A 23,423-nucleotide genomic window follows, 5' to 3' on the forward strand; every position below is an offset into this window, starting at 1 on the left:
TCCGAATAACGGGGTCGGGACAAGAGGCAGAAAAAAAATCCTGTATCATTAATTTGAGGACTCATTTCACCCCTAGTTGCCAAAATGCTCTCATACTTGTGATTTACGCAATCCACAAGGTTTTTCAACTTTCTCTGCTGCTATTATAGTGAATGTGGACTGATGATGTTGCTTTCGTGTGAATGCGCAGTTATTGTGCATCCCTAGTGGAAATGCTTTACGGCGAGCAGTATGGATCTTGGCGAAAGGTCATTTGGAGTGGGAGTGTGTTCTTACAGTCTTGTCCACTAGAGTATCCTGAATGTGTGGAAAGTGTCGATTCTGACGTGGCTGATGTCACAGAGCTGGAGAGCCCAGAGACGCTGGAGGCAGGGCTGGAGAACCGCCCGGGGCCATGGCCATTACAACTGTTCTCCAACAAAGAACAAGATGACATCTGGCCCACTTTGTCATTGGTTGAATTGCAGGAAGTATTGCCGTTGACAATTGGAGGGCCTGTAGATTCCAAAAAGAAAATTTGGGTTTAAATCCACAGCAATGTGTGTGTGTGTGTGTGTGTGTGTGTGTGTGTGTGTGTTGATGTGTACAATAGTGTAGTACTATGGTGTGTACTCACAGTTAGTATGTGTGCCATCTTCATCATCCATCTTCTGAACATAAACATGAAGCATTCACGTTATTGATAATTCATTAGTATCGTATTTTTTGACTATGTCATGTTTTTTGTTTGGCTGGTATTGCGACATACCGAGGTGCGACTTGTGTATATTAGAGCTCAGAGTCACACCCAAAATCCCTGTTCTCTAATCGCGTTGGCCGTTATTAGAACGAGTTCCGGTTGATTAGAAATTTCCGCTTCTAAATAGTAGTTTTTTTCTTTTTAGTTTAAAATGGCTTCCGTTAACTACAACCCCGTATCGCATTTTTGACAAAGGTAGAATCTCGGTTGTTTATTCCGCCATTTGGTTCTGTAAATCCTTACTTTGTCCATACTTTGTGCATTACTACCAGTTTTTTCATCATACTAAAGAAGGTGGCCTTGAAGGTATGCATGACGACTGCTACTACCACTACCGACATGTTCATGCTCCAAAAGTATTTGCCAACTGGCAATAGGAAGTCAACACGATTAGACAACGGGAATTTTGGATGCTGAGCTCTAATTTAGCTGAGCTCTAACAAATCTAAAAATATGGTATGTTTTTTTTCGTCTTCATGATGCATTTTTGGCTGGTGCAACTTATACACCGGAGCAATTTATACATAGTCCAAAAAATACAGTGTTAAAAATGTATTAAAATACAGTGATGTAACAATGCAGTAGTAGTTGATACAAATACACTGTCAGCACTTGTAACAGTACAGTGTTATGAGTACGCTTACGTATGAGCAGAGGTGGGCATTCTGTCAAAATGGTCCATCAATGACGGACGCCCATTTAGTTGACACTTGACGGTTGACAGAAGCCTTTGAAAAATTGATGGACTAAGCATTGCCGGAAGTGTTTTCTTCTCTCTGTCAATGTAATCATCAATCCGTCAATGCAGGAGCGCGCGGTTGGGGTGCGCAGTGGCTGGGGGTCCGAGTGTTGGGACGTGGCCTGTGTGTCGCCGCAGTGGCTGGAAATGGCGTTGGTGTGTGACTTGAAGTCCGTGGCATCTACCCCATATTAACCCTTATTGAACCTTTTTTTTCTCTCAATTTAACGGGGCTAACTCTGATTAATCCCTCTCCCTCCCTCCCTCTCTCTCTCTCACTCACTCACTCATGACGTGCGCGACACCATTTCAGCATGTTTAGAACAAATAAAATACAAAAATATTAACCAAATGCATGTGACATCATATGAAAATACAAATTTGCAACTACATCATGTTGTGTTACATATGAATGTTTTTCTCAAGTAGTAAATAAAGTGCATTTATTGAGTGATTTAACATGAAACAAATATTGGTAAAAGTTGTAAATAAATTCAACCTTCATAGAAGGTCACTTTTTTTTCTTTCTTGCTAAGACTCACACACCCTACCTCCAAACATGCGGTGTTTATTGGTCCCGATGTTGCAATGTTGCACAATGTTGCCTTTTTATCTTATTTATTAGTACTTTAAATTTTATTACGTCTACTTCTTTCTTTTGATTTATTATTTATGTAGCAGGGCGGCATGGCTCAGTGGTAAAGTGGTCATCTCACATCAGTGAGTTCATGGGTTCGATCCTCACCCCTGGTGACCATGTCAAAGTGTCCTTGAGCAAGACACTGAACCCCAATTTGCTCCCATGGACCTGGCAGCGCCCTGCATGGCAGCACCCAACCACTGGTGTGTGAATGTGAGGCATTGTAAAGCACTCTGGGCACCATATGGTGTTGTTAAAGCACTAAATAAAAAACTGTCCATTTACCATTAGTGAATAAAACAGCTTTTTTGGAAAAATCTCGTCCAATTGGAGCGCAGGCAGCGCATGGTTTCTGATCCTTGGACTGGAAAATTTAAGGGGCGATGTGGATCAGTGGTACAGTGGTTGTCTTGCAACCCAGAGGTTGTGGTTTCAATCCCATGTCAATGTGACCACATCGAAGTATCCTTGTGCAAGATACTGAACCCCCTGTTGCTCCTGATGATACATCATCAGTAGGTGAATGAGTAGTCAAATTGGAGGGCCTTGTAAGGTGGAAAAGCTCTACATACAATGAAGTACCATTTACCAAATGTATTATACCCTATTAACTTGTTATGACTATAAAATAAAATATAAAAAACATTTTTCAAATAATTTATGGCCCTAGAGCAAAATGATCAGACCTCAGTGATTTGTGGCATGCAGGCAGATTATTGATTTTGACTCTCTGGCCTGTAGGCTACTGCCAAAAATGTCATGACTATCACATCTAACAGACAAATATTTTACCATAAGATACCTGTCACTGCTTTAAGCGGAGGGCAGGCCACAGCTTTTCGCTGGAGGAGACTATTCTTGCCGGGTACTCGTCGTCTGGAGCCATCCAGCAACCACTCATCAGCAGATAAAATGTTTCCTCTACTGTATAAATGTTTATTTTACAAGTAGTGTGGTTAAATCATGGTGACGGATTGACAGACTGGTGCCTGTGAAATTTACTGACGGTCCTTTAAAAAAACAACAACAACAACAATGACGGAAGCACGGTTAAAACAACCTTGACAGATTAATGGATTGGTTGAAATAATTGACAATGACGGAAGGGTGTCCTGACTGTTGACGATTGCCGAATGACGGACACTCAAAATTAATTGACGTGCCCACCTCTGCGTATGAGTGACATTGCAATACCTTAATGTCCACCAGTCTCTCCTCTAACAGTTTCTCTTGCCGCTTAGCTTTTCTCTTCAATTTTTTCTTCTTGTTTTTGGACATTTTATCAACCTACACACACATACACACAAAATGGTTCTATAATGAATCAAGACAACAATATTGTAAGATTCAGTTTGATCACACATTTAGTCAGGAGCATAGTTTCAAATACTGGTCTGGTTATTTATGGTACATGATACTTATGCCATTAAGTAGATATTTTGAAATGATAATCAGCTTCATCACCATCAATTATACAAATGCTTCCAAATATAATATGCCGTAAAATCCTATGAATACACTGATTAATTTAAAAAAAACAATTATTATTTTTTTTTTTTTTTAGATGTTTACAGGTACCTACAACAGAGTTTCTAAAGCTGCAGATTCACTTGGAAAAAAAGCTGCCTTACTTGGAGATTCGCTCAAGGAGAGATAATAAGAATTCATAGTGAGAATGAAGGAGCTGAAGAGAATTCATCATTGATGGTGGACAACGTGTAGCGTTTACTATGATAGGGACTGAAACGTCCAGACTAGTTTGTACTACGTGTGGAGAAAGCACACCGTGCCTTTGATGCTGAAACCACCTTCTGGAGCTTCGTTGAAATCAATTGTGCTAAAATGTCAAGCTACAGGACGAAGGAGAAGATACAACTTATGGCCTGGCGGAAGCGCAGTTTTTAATGGCAGGATAAGAGGATTAATTTGGATCAAGATCCATCGTCATCCATCGTTTGTAGCATACATAAATAATCCTCACATCAAATTTACCAATTTCTCTCTTCAGACGAAGTGCTTGTGGAAGCTTAACTGAATACTGTATAGGTTTGCCGATATTGGAGGATCTATGGCAAGAGCCACAGTTCTTTATGGCTCATGTGCACTACACATTACATGTTAGCATTAGTAGCTATCTTTGTTGCGCGAGCTAAAACAAATGTCACAAATTGACAGTGTGCCGGCTGCCGCAGGTCTTCCTGTCCCGACCAAGCTGTCTTGGTCAGTATGGTATACTCAAAGAATCACCTTGTATTTCTTCTTTCATTTACTTTATGCCCATTTTAGTACAGAGAGCTATTAAATAGTATCCTTTCCAACATAACGTCGTCACGATACCATTTCTTCTCCGTGTGTTCTTCTTTGTTTCTTATTGACGTGCTAAACTATGGGTACAGGTTAATAAACTGTGGGTACAGATTGCTAAATTGTGGGTACAGATTGCTAAACTGTGGGTACAGATTGCTAAACTGTGGGAACAGATTTGTATACTGTGGGAACAGATTTGTAAACTGTGGGTACAGATTAGTAAACTGTGGGTACAGATTGCTAAACTGGGTACAGATTGCTCAACTGTGAGTCTAGATTAGTAAAATGATTACTAAACAACTTTTTTTTTCATACCCACCAGAAGTGCGCCATACTACTCTACTGTTTGAATGTGATATTTTACAACTGGCCACCATATGTCGCTGTGGGGAGATGTTTTGAACGTTCCAAAAGATGAATTATTTTTCAAAATCAATTGTTCCAAATGATTCGATCGTTTCAATGCTCCATTTCGGCCATTGATATTAATCAGTCAAAAGTCAAGAGACGATCTGAAGAAGAGCGACCAATCACAACAGAGCGGGCGGTTCATTTGGAAACTTACCTGGACGTCCCTGGGAGCTGTGCTGACTGGAGAGACACACCAAGAGAAAGAGAGACAGAGAGAGATAAAGAAAGGAGAACAGGAAACAGAAAGTGCAGAAACCAGCCAGAGCTGGAGGTTACAACAGCAGCAGACAAATCAGGCACACAGGACCTGGTCCAAAGACCAGAGAGCAAGTACAGACTGAATGGGAGAAGCTTTAGATTAGGGCTGGGCGATACGGACCAAAAGTCATATCTCAATATATTTAGTCTTAATATCGATATACAATACAGGCCAAAAGTTTGGACACAGACATCTCATTCAATGTGTTTGCTTTATTCTCATCACTATTTACATCGTAGATTACAGGTGCCACAGTCCAGTCCTCAAGGGCCTGAGTCCTACATGTTTTTGAGGTTTCTCTACTCCAACACACCTGTTTCAATAATCTGGATCCTTATCAGGCTTCTGCAGAGCTTGCTGATAAGCTTAACATATAAAAAAACGTTCTATTTTAAATATTCCCATGGTCCCATAAATGTATTTATACGTTGTTTTTAAAAATATTTTTAATGTTAGTGTCACGGTGGAGGTGGAGGACCCAAATGCAGGGAGGCAGGAGAACCACGGCAGGGATGCATGTAATACTGAACACAATTTATTTAACAAAAACACTAACAGGGGTACTGGGTAAAACTCTAAATAAACAAAACCAACAAAGTTCTGAAAAGACCAAAAATCAAAGTAACAGCAAAACACAAGAGTGGTGACAGCGACAATGATCCAACAAAGACTGAACTAAACCAGGAAACTAAATACAGGCCAACTCACGAGACAACGAGAGACACCTGGACAAGACACAAGTGGCTGGGGGAGATGATTGGATGACACAAGGGAACAGGATGACGAGTACAGGTGCAAACAATACCTAACAAGCAAGACAGGACACCAATCATAACAGTTAGAGCATACAGAAGGCTTTGGTGCAGCCTCTGACCTGAAGAGGACGCTTAAAGCAATGGTAGTTATTGCAAAAAAAAAAAAAAAACGGCCAGTAGGTGGCAGCAAAATATAAGAGATCAGCCAGGGCCATGTTCCAACAAGCTCTATTCCCCAGTGTTTTCAACAGGTTTCTGAATAATGATGAAACTTAGCTATATTCTAATTCTAATTGCTGCAAAACGGAAACAAATAGAAATTTACTGATGAAAGAAGAGACTCTAATCTTTCTTTTAGTAGGTTCCATATTTTTAGATAGAAGACAATATTCTGTGAGCCTTCCAAAATCAGTCAAAATCCACTAAAACAGCCAGGAGCGAAGGGGGTTGCTTCAGTGAAAATGGCTGGGCGTGAATGAGTTAAATATGAATCAGCTGTGTTGAACGTGGGAAACCTCTAAAACATGCAGGACTCAGGCCCTCGAGGACCAGATTTTGACACCACTGTTGTAGATTCTCACTGAAGGCATCAAAACTAAGAATGAAAATGTGGAGTTATGTACTTAACAAAAAAAGGTGAAGTAAATGAAAACATGTTTTAGATTCTAGTTTCTTCAAAAAAGCCACCCTTTGCTCTGATTACTGCTTTGCACACTCTTGGCATTCTCACTTCCGGGAATTCCTTCAATACGGTTGGAAAACCATTTCAGGTGACTACTCTTGAAGCTCATCGAGGGAATGCCAAGAGTGTGCAAAAAAAAAAAACATCAGAGCAAAGAGTGACTATTTTGAAGAAATATAAATGACTTCACCTTTTTTTAAGTACATAACACCACACTTGTTCATTCACAGTTTTGTGAGAATCTACAATGTAAATAGTCGTGAAAATAAAGAAAATGCCTTGCATGAGGTGTGCCCAAACTTTTGGCCTGTACTGTTTATCCCAGTACATATATTTTTTCTCCCGCAAGGACATTTTCAGTCAAAGCCAAATATGACATGTGACAAGCAGTATTATTATTATTATTGTAGTATTATTGAAGCCGGCTATTTCCGTGAACAGTGGCAAAATCAAATAAATACATAATAAGCAGGTTTCTTCACTTGGTTCATGGAAAAAAATGCTCAGTTGTTCAAATGATAAAATGTAAACATGAATGCTCCATAACAAGAGTACCCTTTTCAAATTAAATCTCTGAAAGGTGCACAGTTAAATAAATATATATATATAGCCTATAAAATATAATAGGCCAATCTTTTTCTACCTATTCACAAAAAAGTGCAATTTTTATGAATTTATTTTTTGTAACTATAAATGGTTTACTGAAATCAAATTACAGAATTGCTTCCCCTTTTCTGACAAATCCACAGATGCACATAAGAATAATTACAAATGTTGAGTTATGTGCTCTCATTTTGTCCAATTTTTTTAAGGTTTTTGATTATAAATATTCCTTACCACAGCCTGACTAAGCCCCCAAAGTTGTGCGATAAATGCCCCATGTTTTACTTTCCTATGGGCGTTTGTATCAAAGTAGCTCAACAGCACTCTCAAACTCTGTTTTAGCAGGTCGGTTTTATACGTCACTAACCCCGCCTTTTTCGGTTTTACACGTCACAAGCTCAGCGTGAACTCCACCCTCACAATTTACAACCCCTCACTTCACTGGAGATTTCCAACCCACTGACAAACTGCAGCAGGACAGGATGGCAGCAAAAAAACATAGGAAGTGCTCTGTACCAGAGTGTACAAAGGACAACAAAAACCTTTTTCTTCTCCCTACATCCAAGCCACAGAAAGGATTGTGGTTAGACTTTATTAATGCATCAAATATGCCCAAGCAACTCCCAAAACATGTGTTTGTTTGCGGCAAACATTTTACTGCTGACTGCTTCAGGAATTTGGGACAATACAAATGTGGCTTAGCAGAACATCTTTCACTTACCCCGGGATCGATACCAACTCTCTAAGGAACATCAACTAACCCTGTCCAACTAAGTCATTTTTCTAAGCAATTTGTTTCAGTATGTGATATATTGTGGCCTTCTTTGAGTCGTTAGCTCCGGAGCTAACAGCCTGGTTGATGTAACATCGATGCGAACTCAAAGATGGGAAAAACTGTTGAACTTGCTACAGTTATAAATGGATGCTAGTTATAATTTTGTGTTATCAATGTCTCTTTGCCATCCTTGAGATGAGAAAATCAAGATGCTTCCTTGCCAGAGTGTTTTATGATCTCGGGTTGCTATCGGCATTGGTGTGTTTTCATTCATCATACCGGCTTTTGTGTACAAGTGCTGTAGTAAGTAGCGAGCTAGGCTTTTGTGTACAAGTACTGTAGTAGCTAGCGAGCTACTTACAACTATAGTGAACCTTATTGCGATTGTTTAACTTCATGTGGCAAAAAAAAAGTAAAAGTGAATGTCTTTAATTAGTTTTTTACGATAACCATGACACAACACACAAGAAATGGACATTTTAGTCTCCAAATAATTTCCATGATTATTTGAGCTATATGGAGGCCACAATATGTAGTTAGTTAACTAAGAAGCACCAAAGATGCTTATTGGGACAATATTTTTGAGAATGCAGGGTGGCATTTAATATACAGGTATATTTTTTTCTTTCCACTCTTTTACAGGCGTTACAGGATTGCTTATTAAGTTGTATGTGAAATACTTCCTTCTCAATCACGATATAAAACAAGCAATGTGATCCCTTATCTTGTGTAACATTTTAAAATGCTATTGTCTGAAATAGGTAATAGAAAAAAGTCTCCTGTAATCCTAAACGAAGTTGGCACACTAACATGTTGCATGCCCAACTTACACCCCCATCAATGTGTATGTTGTCACAACTCAAAGAAGACAATTTTGTGATCACAGAGTAACAGTTTTTATAATTTTTTAAAAATATTTGTAGCTAATCTATCAATTTTTTTATTAATTTTTTTTTTTTTTTATTTGTGTTACAGGCCAGCACATCTCAGTCAGTCCAATCATCTGCTCATCAACCCATTGTTCCGGAATCCCACATTTAGGTAGCAGTGGTTCAACAGGCCAATGTCCACCCCATCTCACGGAGTGTTACCTGCCAGACGGACATATTACCCACACGTAGTTTAGGGACTCAGCTGTCTTTCAGAACACTGCAGTCTCACATCAGAAGTGAAGGTATGCGCAACGCTCGCCCACCTTTAGAATGTTCATATCACATATGATTTTTTTATTTTGCTATTGTCAAATGTATGTGTTAATCAATTGTCATTGCAGGGGTCCAGGCAACTGTACCGTGTAAGAATTTTGGTATTGGAACATCTTGTCATGTCTGGGAAGATCTGGCTTTGGTTGAGGGCCCTGAGTGGGTTCCCGCCCTTCCGCGGGTTAACCAATCCGGGCCCTCAGCCACTTGTGCCTGGCCCCAGGTGTGAGTAGTCTCCTCACGGTCACCCCCGGAGCGCGTCGCGTCGCGTCGCGTGACCTGACCTGACCTGTCCTGTCCTGTTATACCATGATGGATCTCAAGACAAACACCGTTGTAGACTTACAACTAGTGCAGGTGGGATTTTAAAATGTATAGTGATGATCAAGTGAAACTGATACCTCTAAGCTTGTTTGTGAAGTAACACACATAACTTGACAAACATTGTGGGGGGATTTCTGTGCGCCAGTAATGGTTACCAGTGAAAAGCAACGTTTGGGACAGTTTGAGTTTATGGGAAGAGGTTTGTAAATATATGTTTTAGCTTCTGAATGATACATATTTACAAAGCTGCAAAAATAGTGAGCGTGAAGAGGAAACGTCTAAAAATCTTAAGATTGTGGAAAATGTTTTTTTTTTTGTATATGCATCCCTGCCCTGTGCCCTTTTTTAAACTGTTAACAAGTACTCCAGTTCATAATAAACATGCACACAAGTCCATCATATTTTATGAAAAACAAAACACTAAAAAAAACCATTATCTTATGTAAATATTGAAATACATTGCTCAGTATCATATTTATTTCGACCTTTATTGCTGAAAGATAAGAGTGAGGGAATATTTCGCTCTTTAGTGAGATAGGTTGCTTTTACTTCTTTCATCCACTAGATGTCCCTTTATGATGCTTTCACTGAAACACCAACGCTATGAATCTATTTCTGCACAATTTGAAGGAAAGCCTTAAAGGTTCATGAAGCTTCACCCGCCCACCTCTAGAAATTTGTTAACCTTGTAGATTGGTCTTTGATTGTCTTTTGAAAATCAAACTCCATTTTGTATTTTATCATAATCTGCGGTTCTGATAAGGGATAGATGGATGGATGGTTGAATGCTTTTTCTGTTGCCAGAGCAATGAAGTTGGTGGTAGCTACCATATGGAGAAATAGGGCCTCACAAGGAGCCTGGCACTGATCGAATCGCATGGCATCACCATTGACTGACTGCATTGTCACAGATTGTCAAACACAAGTATAAAAGTTTCTCACGGGGAGAGAGGAAACACACTACTATTGTCATGATCTGAGCTGTCATGCTCCGCTCAGATGTTTGTTGTTGTGTCGCAGCCAGTCGACCACGAGGGGCGCCAACGTGACTCAACCAGCTGTGTTCATTCATGTAATCAGTCGGTGTATTTAAGAGGCAGTACTACCAGCTACCGGTTGTCGGACGATTCACTTGCCAGTAGTGTTGTAATGATACCAAAATTTTGACTTCGATACTATACCTGCAAAAAATACCTCGATACCGGTACTGAAACGGTACCTTGAAAAAACTCTAAAACATCAGCAAAAGCAGCAAAATTAAAACCGAAAAAAACCCCTCTTATGTTTTATTTATTATTAATTCAAAATATTGGGATGTATACATGTTAATTTATGTACATACTGTATACATTTATGTTTGTACTGTATTTGCTTTCACATTGCATGCCATATTCCTGAAGTACTGTATTTGACTGCATTTGATATCATCCGTTTTAAATATTGGCAATACAGTATCACTACAATGACTCAGTGTAACGTTGCTTGAGTGTGCGTGCATGTGTCTGCTCTTCTCCATTCTGCTCCCAATTAGTCAAATGTGTAATCAAATACTACAAACTGGGAACAAAATAATTCACACTCTACTTATTTTTAAGGGATGTGTCAAAAATGAGTCACAACCTGTCTGTGTGGCTCTGACAGTTGTCTGAGCTTTTTCTGTGCATAACTGTGACTTCCTACTGTGTGCCTGTTCATTGAACGCACCTTTATGGAGGTAAATATGGTGCAAAACTAACTTGTAAAAAAAAATGTGTACCTGTAGAAATTTGTACCTGGTAAGAAAAAAGTCTAAATTTGTACCTGGTAGGAAAAAAGTCTAAATTTGTACCTGTAGTCAAAGAAGTCGCCACTAGGAGTCACGTGGTTTTTCTGCTCCTGTCCAGTCACGTGAGTTTTGCACCAAATATCTCGCTACAAATGGTGCAAAACTGATTCGTACTTGTAGAGCTCCGTGATTTGTACTCGTAAAGAAGGGGGCGGGCTCTGGAGGATTTGGGCGGACTAAAGCTCAACCTCATTGGTTGAGCGAAAGACAGTGGGTTGAACTCAAATGACGCCATGATTTTATCATTAATATGCACAAATCCGAAATTCCAAACAGAGTAGCCACACCAGTTTACACGTCATTTTGGAAGAAGAGGACGTCCCAGGCGTGAACATTTCAACATGGTTCAATATACAAACACCGTGTGGAACAGCTTAAATGTTGGTTGACATGCAGAGCACTCAAAGTGGGCAGAAAGAAAGAAATTTTAGTATGAAAGTAAGATTTATTGTACAATCAAAGCTCATAATCCGGTGCTAGCTAGCTCATCTCATGTTGTTAATTGTCACGAAAACTGAACACATTGAAGTCACGATTTTTATTTCAAGATTTGAAGCCTACCAGTGTAAACATACGATCAATAGCTTGTACCTATAAAAAATCTTTAAAAAAAAACTCAAACTGCTGCTTAGTGCTTCGATGTGAAAATTACTATAGCGCTATAGAACCCTATTGAATGTTTTACAAGATAACCTAAACCTATAACCAAAAGTGGACAGTACTCAGCGACTTGTATTTGACTAACATTATATTCAAGTATCTGTACTCTTACTATCATAATAAAATGAAAACAAAACGTTTTTACTGCGAGTGAATCTTTAAGCCGCTTCAGGTATTTTAACCTCAACCCTTTATCCTCTGTATTTAATAATTTTATTTTAAATATTACAATTTCTTGATCAATGTCAGTATTTTTGCAATGTATGCTTTGCAAACAGTTAAAAAAAAATAAAAAAGCTCTTACACTCTTAAGTTTACTCATCACTCACAGTACTCAAATATTTGTGCAAGTATTTTTTCTGTACTTTTAATTTCTACTTGAGTTAAATTTTCCAATGTAACATTACTCTTATTTAAATATTGGCTATTCTGCTTTTGAAATGCTAGTCTATCTGTATCACTAAGATGTGAGCAGAGTCACTGTCACCTAGCTACTTTAACAAAAGTAACTAGGTCAAATGTGAGTTTATTTATTTTTAATTAAATGAGAATCTCATAAGTTTGCAAAAATACTGACATTGATCAAGAAATTGTAATATTTAAAATAAAATTATTAAATACAGAGGATAAAGGGTTGAGGTTAAAATACCTGAAGCGGCTTAAAGATTCACTCGCAGTAAAAACGTTTTGTTTCCATTTTATAATGATAGTAAGAGTACAAATACTTGAATATAATGTTAGTCAAATACAAGTAGCTGAGTACTGTCCACTTTTGGTTATAGGTTTAGATTATCTTGTAAAACATTCAATAGGGTTCTGTAGCTCTATAGTAATTTTCACATCTAAGCACTAAGGAGCAGTTTATGAGTTTTTTTTTTTTTAAGATTTTTTTTTTTTTTACAGGTACAAGCTATTAATCGTATGTTTACACTGGTAGGCTTCAAATCTTGAAATAAAAATCGTGACTTCAATGTGTTCAGTTTTCGTGACAATTAACATGAGATGAGCTAGCTAGCACCGGATTACGAGCTTTGATTGTACAATAAATCTTACCTTTATACTAAAACTTCTTTCTTTCTGCCCACTTTGAGTGCTGTGCATGTCAACCAACGTTTAAGCTGTTCCACACGGTGTTCGTATATTGAACCATGTTGAAATGTTCACACCTGGGAAGTCCTCCTCTTCCAAAATGACGCGTAAACTGGTGTGGCTACTATGTTTGTTTGGAATTTCGGATTTGTGCATATTAATGATAAAAACGTGGCGTCATTTGAGTTCAACCCACTGTCGTTCGCTCAACCAATGAGGTTGAGCTTTAGCCCGCCCAAATCCTCCAGAGCCCGCCCCCTTCTTTACGAATACAAATCACGGAGCTCTACAAGTACGAATCAGTTTTGCACCATTTGTTGCGAGATATTTGGTGCAAAACTCCCGTGACTGGACAGCAGCAGAAAAAACACTTGTGACTCCAAGTGGTGACTTCTTTGACTACAAGTTGTCATTTCTACAGGTACAAATCACAACTTTTACAGATACAAATTACACTTTTTTTGTACAGGTACAAAAATTTTTTTTGTACAGATACATATCCTGACTTTTACAGATACAATTTTTTTTAATAAATACATTTTTTTTTTTACAGGTACACATTTTTTTTACGTGTGTTTATTGAAAACATGCGTAGGCAATGCCAATGCTGTCGCGAGGTTTCCACTCTGCTTGCGCGCTCCCGTGGAGCCTTAATTAGCACGTCACATTTCTCAACGAAGTATGAGAAGCGTGTCGCTTACTTAAGACTTTTTCCGCATTTCAGTAGACAGGCGGCCATGCTTGTATGTGTACCTGCCTTTAAAACAGAGTTGGCGGGCTGTCTCGTATTTATTTTTTAAGTACTGGTACTAAGAAAAAATGATACAGAGCCGTTTTTGACGGCAAAACATCAAGGTACGGTGTATTTTTATTGTATTAAATGGATTGAATGTTGCTCTCACTTTAGGAATTGCAAAGAAACTGGATGTGATCAACAAGACAAAGGGCTGCGAAAAACCCAAGCAGTGGCTAAAGAGCATCAACACAACATCAACAACCAACTTTACTGGACTGCAGCTTCCTGTACATCAGGTCTGGAGAGAATTGCTAAGCGACCACAGGCAGAGACAAAGGAAGGTGTGTCTCGCTACAAAACTGTCCTTTCCAAAAGCAATGGGCTGATTAATCCAGGTGTGCCTGACCTCAGTAACCACAACGACAATGGCCAGACACACCTGGATTAATCAGTTTGTCAAATCATGAAAGACAGGAAATTAAGGAGTTGTACTGAGTTCAGGAAGTAGTGGATTTGTGCAAAGAGCCCATTCATGGGCAATGCAGAGCCAAACGTCTCAAGACACTGACAACGTTTTACCAAAATTAAATCCAAACATTTGCTTTTGGGTTTAAATGTATTTGTCCCTATATATTACATGAAAAAAATGTACAAAGACACAATAACATGAAAATACACACAATTCAACCAAAGACATTTCTCTATGTTGTATGTTACAGGCTATGTAGCAGACTTGATGGACCCTCAGAAGGTTCAGACAGGGGGCAGTTTAAACCCGGTGTAATTGCCGTCTTCTGGAAACTCTGCGTGGGTGTGCTGGACCACTCACACTGGCATCACCATCCTGATTGACCGCCCAAGGAGTCCCCTGCACGAGCTCACAAAAGAACGATATGCTAGATACCTGAAATGACTATAATAAATTACAAACTTTAGTTTTTCAGTGTGGTTATCATATGGTTCACTTTAATTTCAATCATTTCTATCATGAATATCTGACTTCTTTTTTTATTAGAAATTGTGAGTGTATTTATAAGACTATAAATAAAATCCTTCTCAACCATATCTTACCCGTGAATTTTTTTGTAGCGTAGTGGCCCGTAAACTGCTCTGTAAATCTGCAGGGCATTTTGCAGTGAGGAGAAATTCAGGCAGACAGATTCCAATCTTGAATGGTCAACCATGCACCGCAACTCTCCAAATTCTTGAAGTCTCCTCATAACCTAATAGGTTTTTTATTTTTTTTTATTTTACGGTAAGTACAATATTGTGTGATTTACAAATAGCAATTTGGTATTCAGAATGGTAGTGGAATGTTACCTTGGGAATCTCCCGACAACAAATGTTTTCTGCTTCATTGGCATAGTGGCACAATTCCCACTGAGGCACCTATAAAAAAGCACAAGGTAAATGAGAGAGCACAGTACTGATTAGGTCACTTGGAAATGTGTTAGAAAATCCCCATATACTCGCCATTTTCATAGTTTTCACTTAGTATTGTATTAGAAGTGGATGTACTTGATTAGGGACGAATTAGCAGCGATTACATGTCATAACAGAGGAACGCCAGCTGCACAGCCATGACTAGCTAATGTTGTAATAATCCCCAACCCCCCCCCCCAAAAAAAAAAGCCAAACAATTGACAACTAACCATTCAGATACGTCGGGTTCCTTCTGCTTCTTCTTCTGGTGCCTCGCTGTCTGGGTCAGACTCAGGATCGAATTGAAATGGACGTACTGTCTGTAGAGCCATTTTTGTCAACTCACATTGGCAACACATGTAGCCCAACTTGGGTGCGATGACATAGGTGATGATGTTTTGGCCCAAGGCAATCACCAGGTGCTCACATACAAGTAAAAGTAACACTAATACATACACTACATTGATCTGTACTACTACTACTACTCGTCCAATTTATTTGTGGAGACTGAAGAGTAGAGCTGAAAACAAAAAAAAGGTTTTGTATTGGGCCAGTAATTCAAAGATAACTGTCATTTAACAGAGAATAATATAATTATACCTATTATAATGACATAATGTACATAAAGGTGACATTTGATGATCATCTATTGAAACTAAAGCACGCAAAAGCATGTGTCAATATTAATTTAGGTACAGGCATTGAAAACTTAGTTTGTAAACAGGAGCACATGGAAAAGACGAGACTTTGCCACGCCCAACTAATTTTATAGTCAGAAACATGCAGAAGTCAGGTGAGCGTTGGCCACGCCCACCAAAATCCGCTCGTTGAATGCTAGGCTAACAGTAGACCTTCCTAGTGGAGCCTGAAACTCTACAAGGTACAATTTGGTGAAAAATTATTTTGATACAGTATTAGGGCATCCAGAGGATGGTTAGTGGCATTGCTGCAAAGGTAATTTCAGGGGATCTTTAAAGTTATAATGTGTTGAATATATGTATATGCTCAAATGTCAGTGAGATTGATGTACATTTATTTCGTATTGTTTATTTTACTGCAGTGTATGAATATTACATCACTGTCGTAAAATTCATAATTTTTACGAGCGGACACTTTACGTTTGTTGTGACGGCTCCTGATGTGTTGTTGTACCCGCCCGCGCTGTGAGGACAAAAATAATTGCCAAAAAGGTATCTTTCAAACTCAACTGATTATGGGCTCAGGCACGGCGCAGGAGGAGGAAGATGGCAGCGGTTAGTTTTTGACGGGAACGAAAACAACTACGAACTTTGAGAGGTAAAGTTCCTCAGACACTAAAGACTACTTGGATTGAAGGACATTATACTATCTACCGCCGCACCAGACCCAAAAAAGAATGCAGAATACTACGCGGAGCTAGTTCAGTTCCTCGACGACATGAACCTGTCGTTGGTAATGAGGAAAGCGGCGGATGACGGAAAAAGGGCTCTGGAAATACTACGTAGTCATTATGTCAGTCAGGGTAAGTCAAGAATGATTGCCCTGTATACAGAATTAACTTCCTTGAAGAAAAGGCCTGAAGAAAAGGCCTGATGAAACTATAACTGACTAAATACTCCGTGCTGAATAGGCAGTAACCTCCCTGAGAAATGCAAAGGAGGTAGTAATAAGTGATTAGCTAATAATAGCTATGATTTTGAAGGGCCTTCCAGAATCATACAAACCTTTCAGCATTCACACAAGACATAGCAGCAATGACGTTTACTCAGTTCTAAAGTAAACTACGAAGCTATGAGGAGATAGAAAAGTTCAACGAGAAACCTTAAGTGGACAATGTGATGAAAGTCAGGGTTCCCGTGGGGTCTATAAAAGTCTAAAAATCAGAAACGTAAATTTTAGAACTTAAATGTCTTAAAAACACCCATAATTTCATCCCAGGTCTAAAATGTAATTTACCCAAGTCTTAAATTCTTATATCCGCTCTGTCCATTCCGAAAACTGTCTGTAGAAAAAAAAAATGCCTGTTGCTTTGTTCTTTTATCAGAGTGGGGGAAAACGTTCACACTTAAAGCAAAGGGGTGCTTTTGTATTGCATTCAATGTAGTTCGGGCGGGCGGGTAGTTTGTGGTGGTTAGCATAGCATCTAGCTTGTTGCATTCGGATCACGGCAGATAAAACCCTTCGATCGCCGCAAATAGTTTGAAATTGGGTGGGAATCGCTGTCTGTCAAGGAGGGGAAGCTTGGGGACCCAAATGCGGGAAGACAAGGCGAGGAGGCAGAGGTTGAATCAAAAAAAAGGAATTTAATTTCTATGAAAAAAAACGATCTTCCAAATTAAAAGAAAAAACAAATCATAAAACAAAATATGAACCAAAACATGGGAGGGAACAACAAGGAAAAAACGAGCAGCATGACATGGCGGAACAACAAGGAAAAAATGAGCAGCGTGACATGGGGAAAAACAATGAACCCACATAGACAGAGGGGAGACAGCAGACTAAATACACAAACACTAACGACACAACAAGACTCCCTTGGGCAAGACACAAGTGGCTGAGGGCACTGATTGGATAACACAAGGAAGGGCAGGATCACACTTAACAAGACAAGGAAGACACACAAGGAAAACAGAATCTAAACATGACACTGTCTGTGCCTGTAACGGACATTGAGTTTGATGATCTGTACAGGATTCTCAGCAATTAGTCTTGTATTTGTCTTTATTCATTTTAATAACAACTTTGATTCAAAGTTAGCACATGACGCTATCCGTTTCCGGCTCTCTTCTTCAGCGGTCTAAGAAGTACGTCATTATGTGGGTGCGACCCAGTGTGGCACCAAGTGTTCAGACGGAGACACTACAGTTTGTGTGGAAAATGGTTGAATGGGAACTACTAAAGGCACGCTGTTGAATTTAATTTTAATTATTTGCACTTGCCTTGAAAAAAAGCTTTTATGGCCACTAGATATTTTTATTTTATTTTATATATGTATTTAGTTTTTTTTTATTAATTTTATTGTGTATTGTACAGGGTGTCTGGATCTGTGATTTAGAGTTATATTTTACTAATTGTGAATTACTTTATCTCTCATTAGGAATCATTACATTATTTATTCTCTTATTTTTTTTCTCTTGTTATTACAGCTATCTTTTTTTGTTTTGCTTTTTTGTTTTGCAAAGTGGTGTCGTGCTTGCGATGATGAAGTGACGAGTTCTGGTGGTGTGCTGTGTTGTCGATATCCTCAAAAACTGAATGTTTGTTCAATCATTGACATTGCATCATCAAAGAAAGAGAGTGATTTTCAATGCTTGAATCATTTGTAAAATACATTTAAAAATACACACGTGGGGACGATAAATTGTATTGATTCGAAAAATGTTAAATTAACCAAATTCTGATGTGATATATCGGCCCAAGGCTAGCGATATACAAGGCCAGTGCCGGTTCTGGCATGGCCACCACCCGAAAAGGCTTAACATTGAACCATGCATTAGCTAAAACATTATAGCAGTGTCAGTCACTTGTTTGCAATGTTTAAAAAAAAAATTCTGAGAGGTGTTTTGCCGTTGTGGAAGTGGCTGCGATAAGTGAAGCAAAGCGAAGCCTCTGTCTCTGGTGTGCGCAAATGAAGCTCCCGTGTACACTCTGGCAGTAAAAGACTAGTGAGTAAAGCGAGGCGAAACGCTCCCTCTGCTTTTGGTGTGAATGTAGCATTATATTTAGGTGGCTCAATGTGTCCCCTAAAGTGTACCGTACCTGTCAAGTTTTCGTTTTTCATGTTTATTTTACAAATGATTCACCAATGTTGAAAATTGCTTTCTTTGATGATGCAATGTCAATTGAACAAACATTCAGTTTTCGAGTATGACGGCAACATAGCACATCACCAGAACTCGCCACTTCATCACCGCAAACATGACACCACTTGGCAAAAAAAGATAGCTGAAATAATAAGAAAAAAAGAGAATAAATAATGTATTTATTCCTTATAAAATATAAAGTAATTCACAATTAGGAAAAAATAACTTTAAAACATTGTATATTATAAATTAAAATGTTGATTTCATCACATTTATTGATCAAATCAAAATCTCGGGCTATTTGTATTTTTACTGGTGTCCAAACACCCTGTACTTCTTCTTCTTTTCCTTTTAGCTTTTCCCTTCAGGGGTCACCACAGCGAATCAGTTGCCTCCATCTAACCCTGTCCTCTGCATCCTCTGCTCTCACACCAACTACCTTCATGTCCTCTTTAATACACAATAAAATGAATGTTAAAAACTAAATACGTAAATAAAAGTAAAATATCTAGTGGCCATATATCAGTCACATTCAAAATATGAGGTAGTACAAGTTTTTTTTCAAGGCAAGTCCAAATAATTAAATTCAATACCTGCCTGCATGCATGCCTAAAGTAGCTCCCATTTAACCGGTTTCCACAATAAACAGCAGTGTCTCCGTCTGAACACTTGGTGGGCACATTGGGTCGCACCAACATAATGACGTACTTCATAGACAGGAAGGAGAGAGCCGCTAAAGAATCCTCCCTCATGTGCTAACTTTGAATCGAAGTTGTCAATAATGAATAAAGACAAATACAAGACTAATTGCTGTGAATGCTACCAGATCAAACTCAATGTCCGCTACAGGCACAGACAGCGACCCCCACCCAATTAAAAACTATTTGCGGCGATCGAAGGCTTTTATCTGCCGTGAACTGAATGCAACAAGCTAAATGCTATGCTAACCGCTACAAACTAACCTCCCGCTCGAACTACATTGACTAAAATACAAACGTACCCCTTCAAAAGCATCCTTTTGCTTTTAGTCTGGACATTTTTCAGCACGCAGACAGTAGAAACAAGAACGCAACAGGCACTTTTTTTTTCTACAGGCAGTTCTCAGAATGGACGGAGCGGATATAAGAATTTAAGACTTGGGTAAATTAAATTTTAGACCTGGGATGAAAATATGGGCGTTTTTAAGACATTTAAGGCCTAAAAAAGTTTTGGAATTTTAGACTTTTGAAGACTTTTTTAGACCCCGCAGGAACCCAGTAAATGAAAATAAGACAGATGCAGGGTGACAGTCTGAACCATCGCTACCTAAGAAGGGAAAAGAAGACTCCAAAATACGTAAATAACTATCTAACAGAAATCAATGATTATGATGTAGTCAACTAAAATATTGATTATTGTTACAGGGCCACATGTAGAGTACCACAAACATACAGTGAAGCCCAGATGTCAGTCGGGGCTCCCAGGTGGATACACAAAATGAAGGAAGAGATTCAATCACGAATGAATCAAGAAAATGACACATTTGAATCGGTTTCTTTACCAAAAGGCAGAAACATAATATGAGGGAAATGGGTATATGCCCTAAAACAAAATGCTGAAAGAGGAAAAGTGTATAAAGCGAGATACGTTGCTAAGGGTTACAATCAAACAGAAGGAATAACCATGAGACATTTGCTCCAACAGCAAATATCAGTATGGGCTTTAATGCAAATAGCTGTCCAAAACAATCTCACCGTCCAACAAATGGATATAAAAACTGCGTATTTACATGCACCAATAGCTAAAAAAATTTCTTAGAGTGACCAGAGGGTTTTGAAAAGACATCAGATGAGTAAGAGAAGTTGGTGCACAAGCTAAAGAAATCCCTCTATGGCCTTAAACAATCTGGGAGAAACTAGTACAAACTTCTAAATGATCACTTGGAACAAGAAAATTTTGTGAAAAATCTATCTGATCACTGTGTATATAGAAAACAGATCTAACATGATATGATCATTATCATCATTTGGGTGGATGATCTAATAATTGCAGCGAGCAACAGTGATCTACTCAGTAGGTTCAAAGAGACAATAAAATCTCTAGGTAAAATCTCGTTCTTCTTGGGCATTCAGTTTGAACTAGAGGGTGATGAAATCAAAATGAGTCAGAAAAGATACATTACAAAAATGCTTGAAAGGTTTGTAATGTCAGAGTGTAAACCCAGATATACACCATATCAACCAAAACTTCAAATGAATGATGAAAGTGACAAAAATTATGTTGGCAATTCAAAAGAGTACCGTGAGATTGTAGGCAGCCGGATTTATGCCATGGCTTGTACAAGACCAGATATCAAAAAGGTATCTTTCAAGCCTGGTGATTATCATTCATCAAATCTGAGCGTGCCATCCCTGCTGTGGAAATGGAAGCAGCAAACTCAACAACAAAAGAACAAAATATGACAAATTCTAACTTTGATTTGCGACTGGGGTTCCTGCAGTGCTCAGCTTCACACACTTCATACTGAAGTTTGTGGTACTGTTTCAGACGGTGAAAAGTGATTTCACATTCCACCCCTTGCTAACTTGTCTTTCGCACTCGGCTCAGTGTTAGCTGCTCAGCGAGTTCTTGCTAGCTAGTAGCTAGCCACTCATGCTTGCCACTAAGCTCCCTCATTGTCGGGCCGCTCGCTGGCTCACTCGCCGTCGCTCACCGAGCCTGCTCGCCATCGTTAGCCGGGCCTGCTTGCTCCCTCCCTACAGATTGTGATTTTGTTGCTCATCTCGACTGTACTCATTTGTACTGAGCCACTCCTTCTTCTTCTTCTTTTTTTTTGCAAATAATTTATTTCGTTGCTCCCCGCACCCATTGTTAACAAGTACAAATGTGTCTCACTTACCCCTCCTTCCCATGCATGAAAGAGGAGGGGTGGGGTGCGTGGGGAAATGCAGACAGGAGCACAGCAGTCAGAAGCATAACGCGAGGTGTGGGGGTCACTCTGGACTTGTGGGTTGGCTCTAAGGCCGGTGGCCCGGGGAGTTGTGCTTGCCTTGTCGGGCTCCCCTCTTTGGTGGAGGTTCTCATGCATGCCAGATCCACCACACCAGCAGGTACTGAAACTTAAACAGAATTTGCTTCCCCCACTGGTCGCTGAATCAGTGGAGGTTGGTGTTTGTGGATCTCCCTGTGGAGCCTTCCTTCCTTTAGTCTCTTTAAGTTTTATTAGTATCTGAATTTATAAGTATCAGGGGTTGGTGAAAGATTCTGGACTTGTAACTTAATAATAATAATAATAATAATAATGAGCTCTCAAAAAAATGGAAAAAAGAAGCGCAGCAGAGCAAGGATCACAGCCCAAATTTGAACTTTATCAATATAGAATGGACTAATTCCATATCCCACTTAAAAATATATCTATATCATTTTTATATCGATATATCGCCCAGCCCTACCTTCGATACAAGTGGGAGGAGTATCAAAAGATTGTGGACAGATTCTGCAGCTTTCAAGAAGAGCCTGACAAATCAGTGGCTGTCAATCACCTGATGAGCCAGAAGGAGGCGGTGCTCCCGCTCTCTGCCAGATTGTGGCCTCAGCAGCCAGCCTCCTGATGTAGACCTCATCCACATCCAGCAAGATGTTCTCTGGTTTTATGTCTGTGTGAATGATCTTACACTTTGTGTGCAGGTAGTCCAGACCCTGTAGCACCTGCAAACGTAAACACACAAACATAGTACAACACTTGTAACACGACATCTTGTCGTGTGTGTGTGTGCACATGTTTGTTACCTGCCTGATGATGCTCTTGACGCATACCAGGGGAAGGCCCATGTAATTAGATTTGATGATCCATTTTAACAGCTGATGACCCAGAACCTCCAGGACCATACACACATCTATCACAGGCTAAGGATAACAAAGGCTCGGCAGGCAGACATGGTCAAACAGATGAGACAGAATGAAGGATACGCACACCATTTACACCAGAAATCTTGAAGTCATCGATTAATTGGACAACTGTCTCCCTGTGAGGATCAGAGGGGTCACTATCCCTCACCTGGACAGAGATAGTCAATGTGAGGGCCTGTTGGCTGTTAACATGACCAGGCAAAATGAAGGGCTAGGTATGGACAAAATATAAGACAAGTGGAAAAGTGGAAACAAATAATTGAGACTGAGAGCGATTAGTATATAACGTTACAATTGTATAAACTTTATAAGATAGTGTAACTAAGGTGTGTTGTGTCTTCCTGTGTTTCACATTCAGTTTTGTTTTCTTGTGTCTGAGTGTTAGTGAACGCATCGCACGTCTTGCGGTGGAATCTCATACATTGTTGGTTGCTTGCGTGCTAATTTGGCTCGCAAATTAGTTTCTTATGTTTCTTGATTACCAACAACGTCTGCTGGCAGCATTTTTGTGAGACGTCACACTATATTATATTATTCTATATGTAAAAATGGTGTGGCTTCCGGGGTGTACCAATAAAAATGTCC

General features: G+C 39.2%; 1 protein-coding gene and 1 long non-coding RNA gene across 3 annotated transcripts in view; both read right to left on the bottom strand.

Annotated features, from left to right (window-relative positions):
• LOC144040693 (uncharacterized) overlaps positions 1–23,423 on the bottom strand; it is an 88,471-nt gene that overhangs the window by 26,862 nt on the left and 38,186 nt on the right. For both annotated transcript variants that reach the window (XR_013289797.1, XM_077555094.1), the window contains exons 9-15: positions 22,899–22,986; positions 22,719–22,825; positions 22,472–22,637; positions 4,991–5,016; positions 3,313–3,405; positions 617–650; positions 277–495 (exon numbers count right to left, since the gene is read on the bottom strand). Coding sequence is in view for 1 of the 2 variants with exons in the window: in XM_077555094.1 (XP_077411220.1) it covers positions 277–495; positions 617–650; positions 3,313–3,405; positions 4,991–5,016; positions 22,472–22,637; positions 22,719–22,825; positions 22,899–22,986 (733 nt within the window). In the remaining variant the exon portion in view is untranslated. The remainder of the gene's footprint in view (positions 1–276; positions 496–616; positions 651–3,312; positions 3,406–4,990; positions 5,017–22,471; positions 22,638–22,718; positions 22,826–22,898; positions 22,987–23,423) is intronic.
• LOC144040711 (uncharacterized) lies at positions 14,208–15,330 on the bottom strand. Its single transcript, XR_013289800.1, has 3 exons — positions 15,067–15,330; positions 14,818–14,969; positions 14,208–14,659 (listed from the first exon to the last, which is right to left on the bottom strand). It is a non-coding gene; the product is annotated as an uncharacterized LOC144040711 (long non-coding RNA).

This window comes from Vanacampus margaritifer, chromosome 1 (assembly GCF_051991255.1).
Source record: "Vanacampus margaritifer isolate UIUO_Vmar chromosome 1, RoL_Vmar_1.0, whole genome shotgun sequence".
In the NCBI taxonomy this organism is placed as follows: Eukaryota; Metazoa; Chordata; class Actinopteri; order Syngnathiformes; family Syngnathidae; genus Vanacampus; species Vanacampus margaritifer.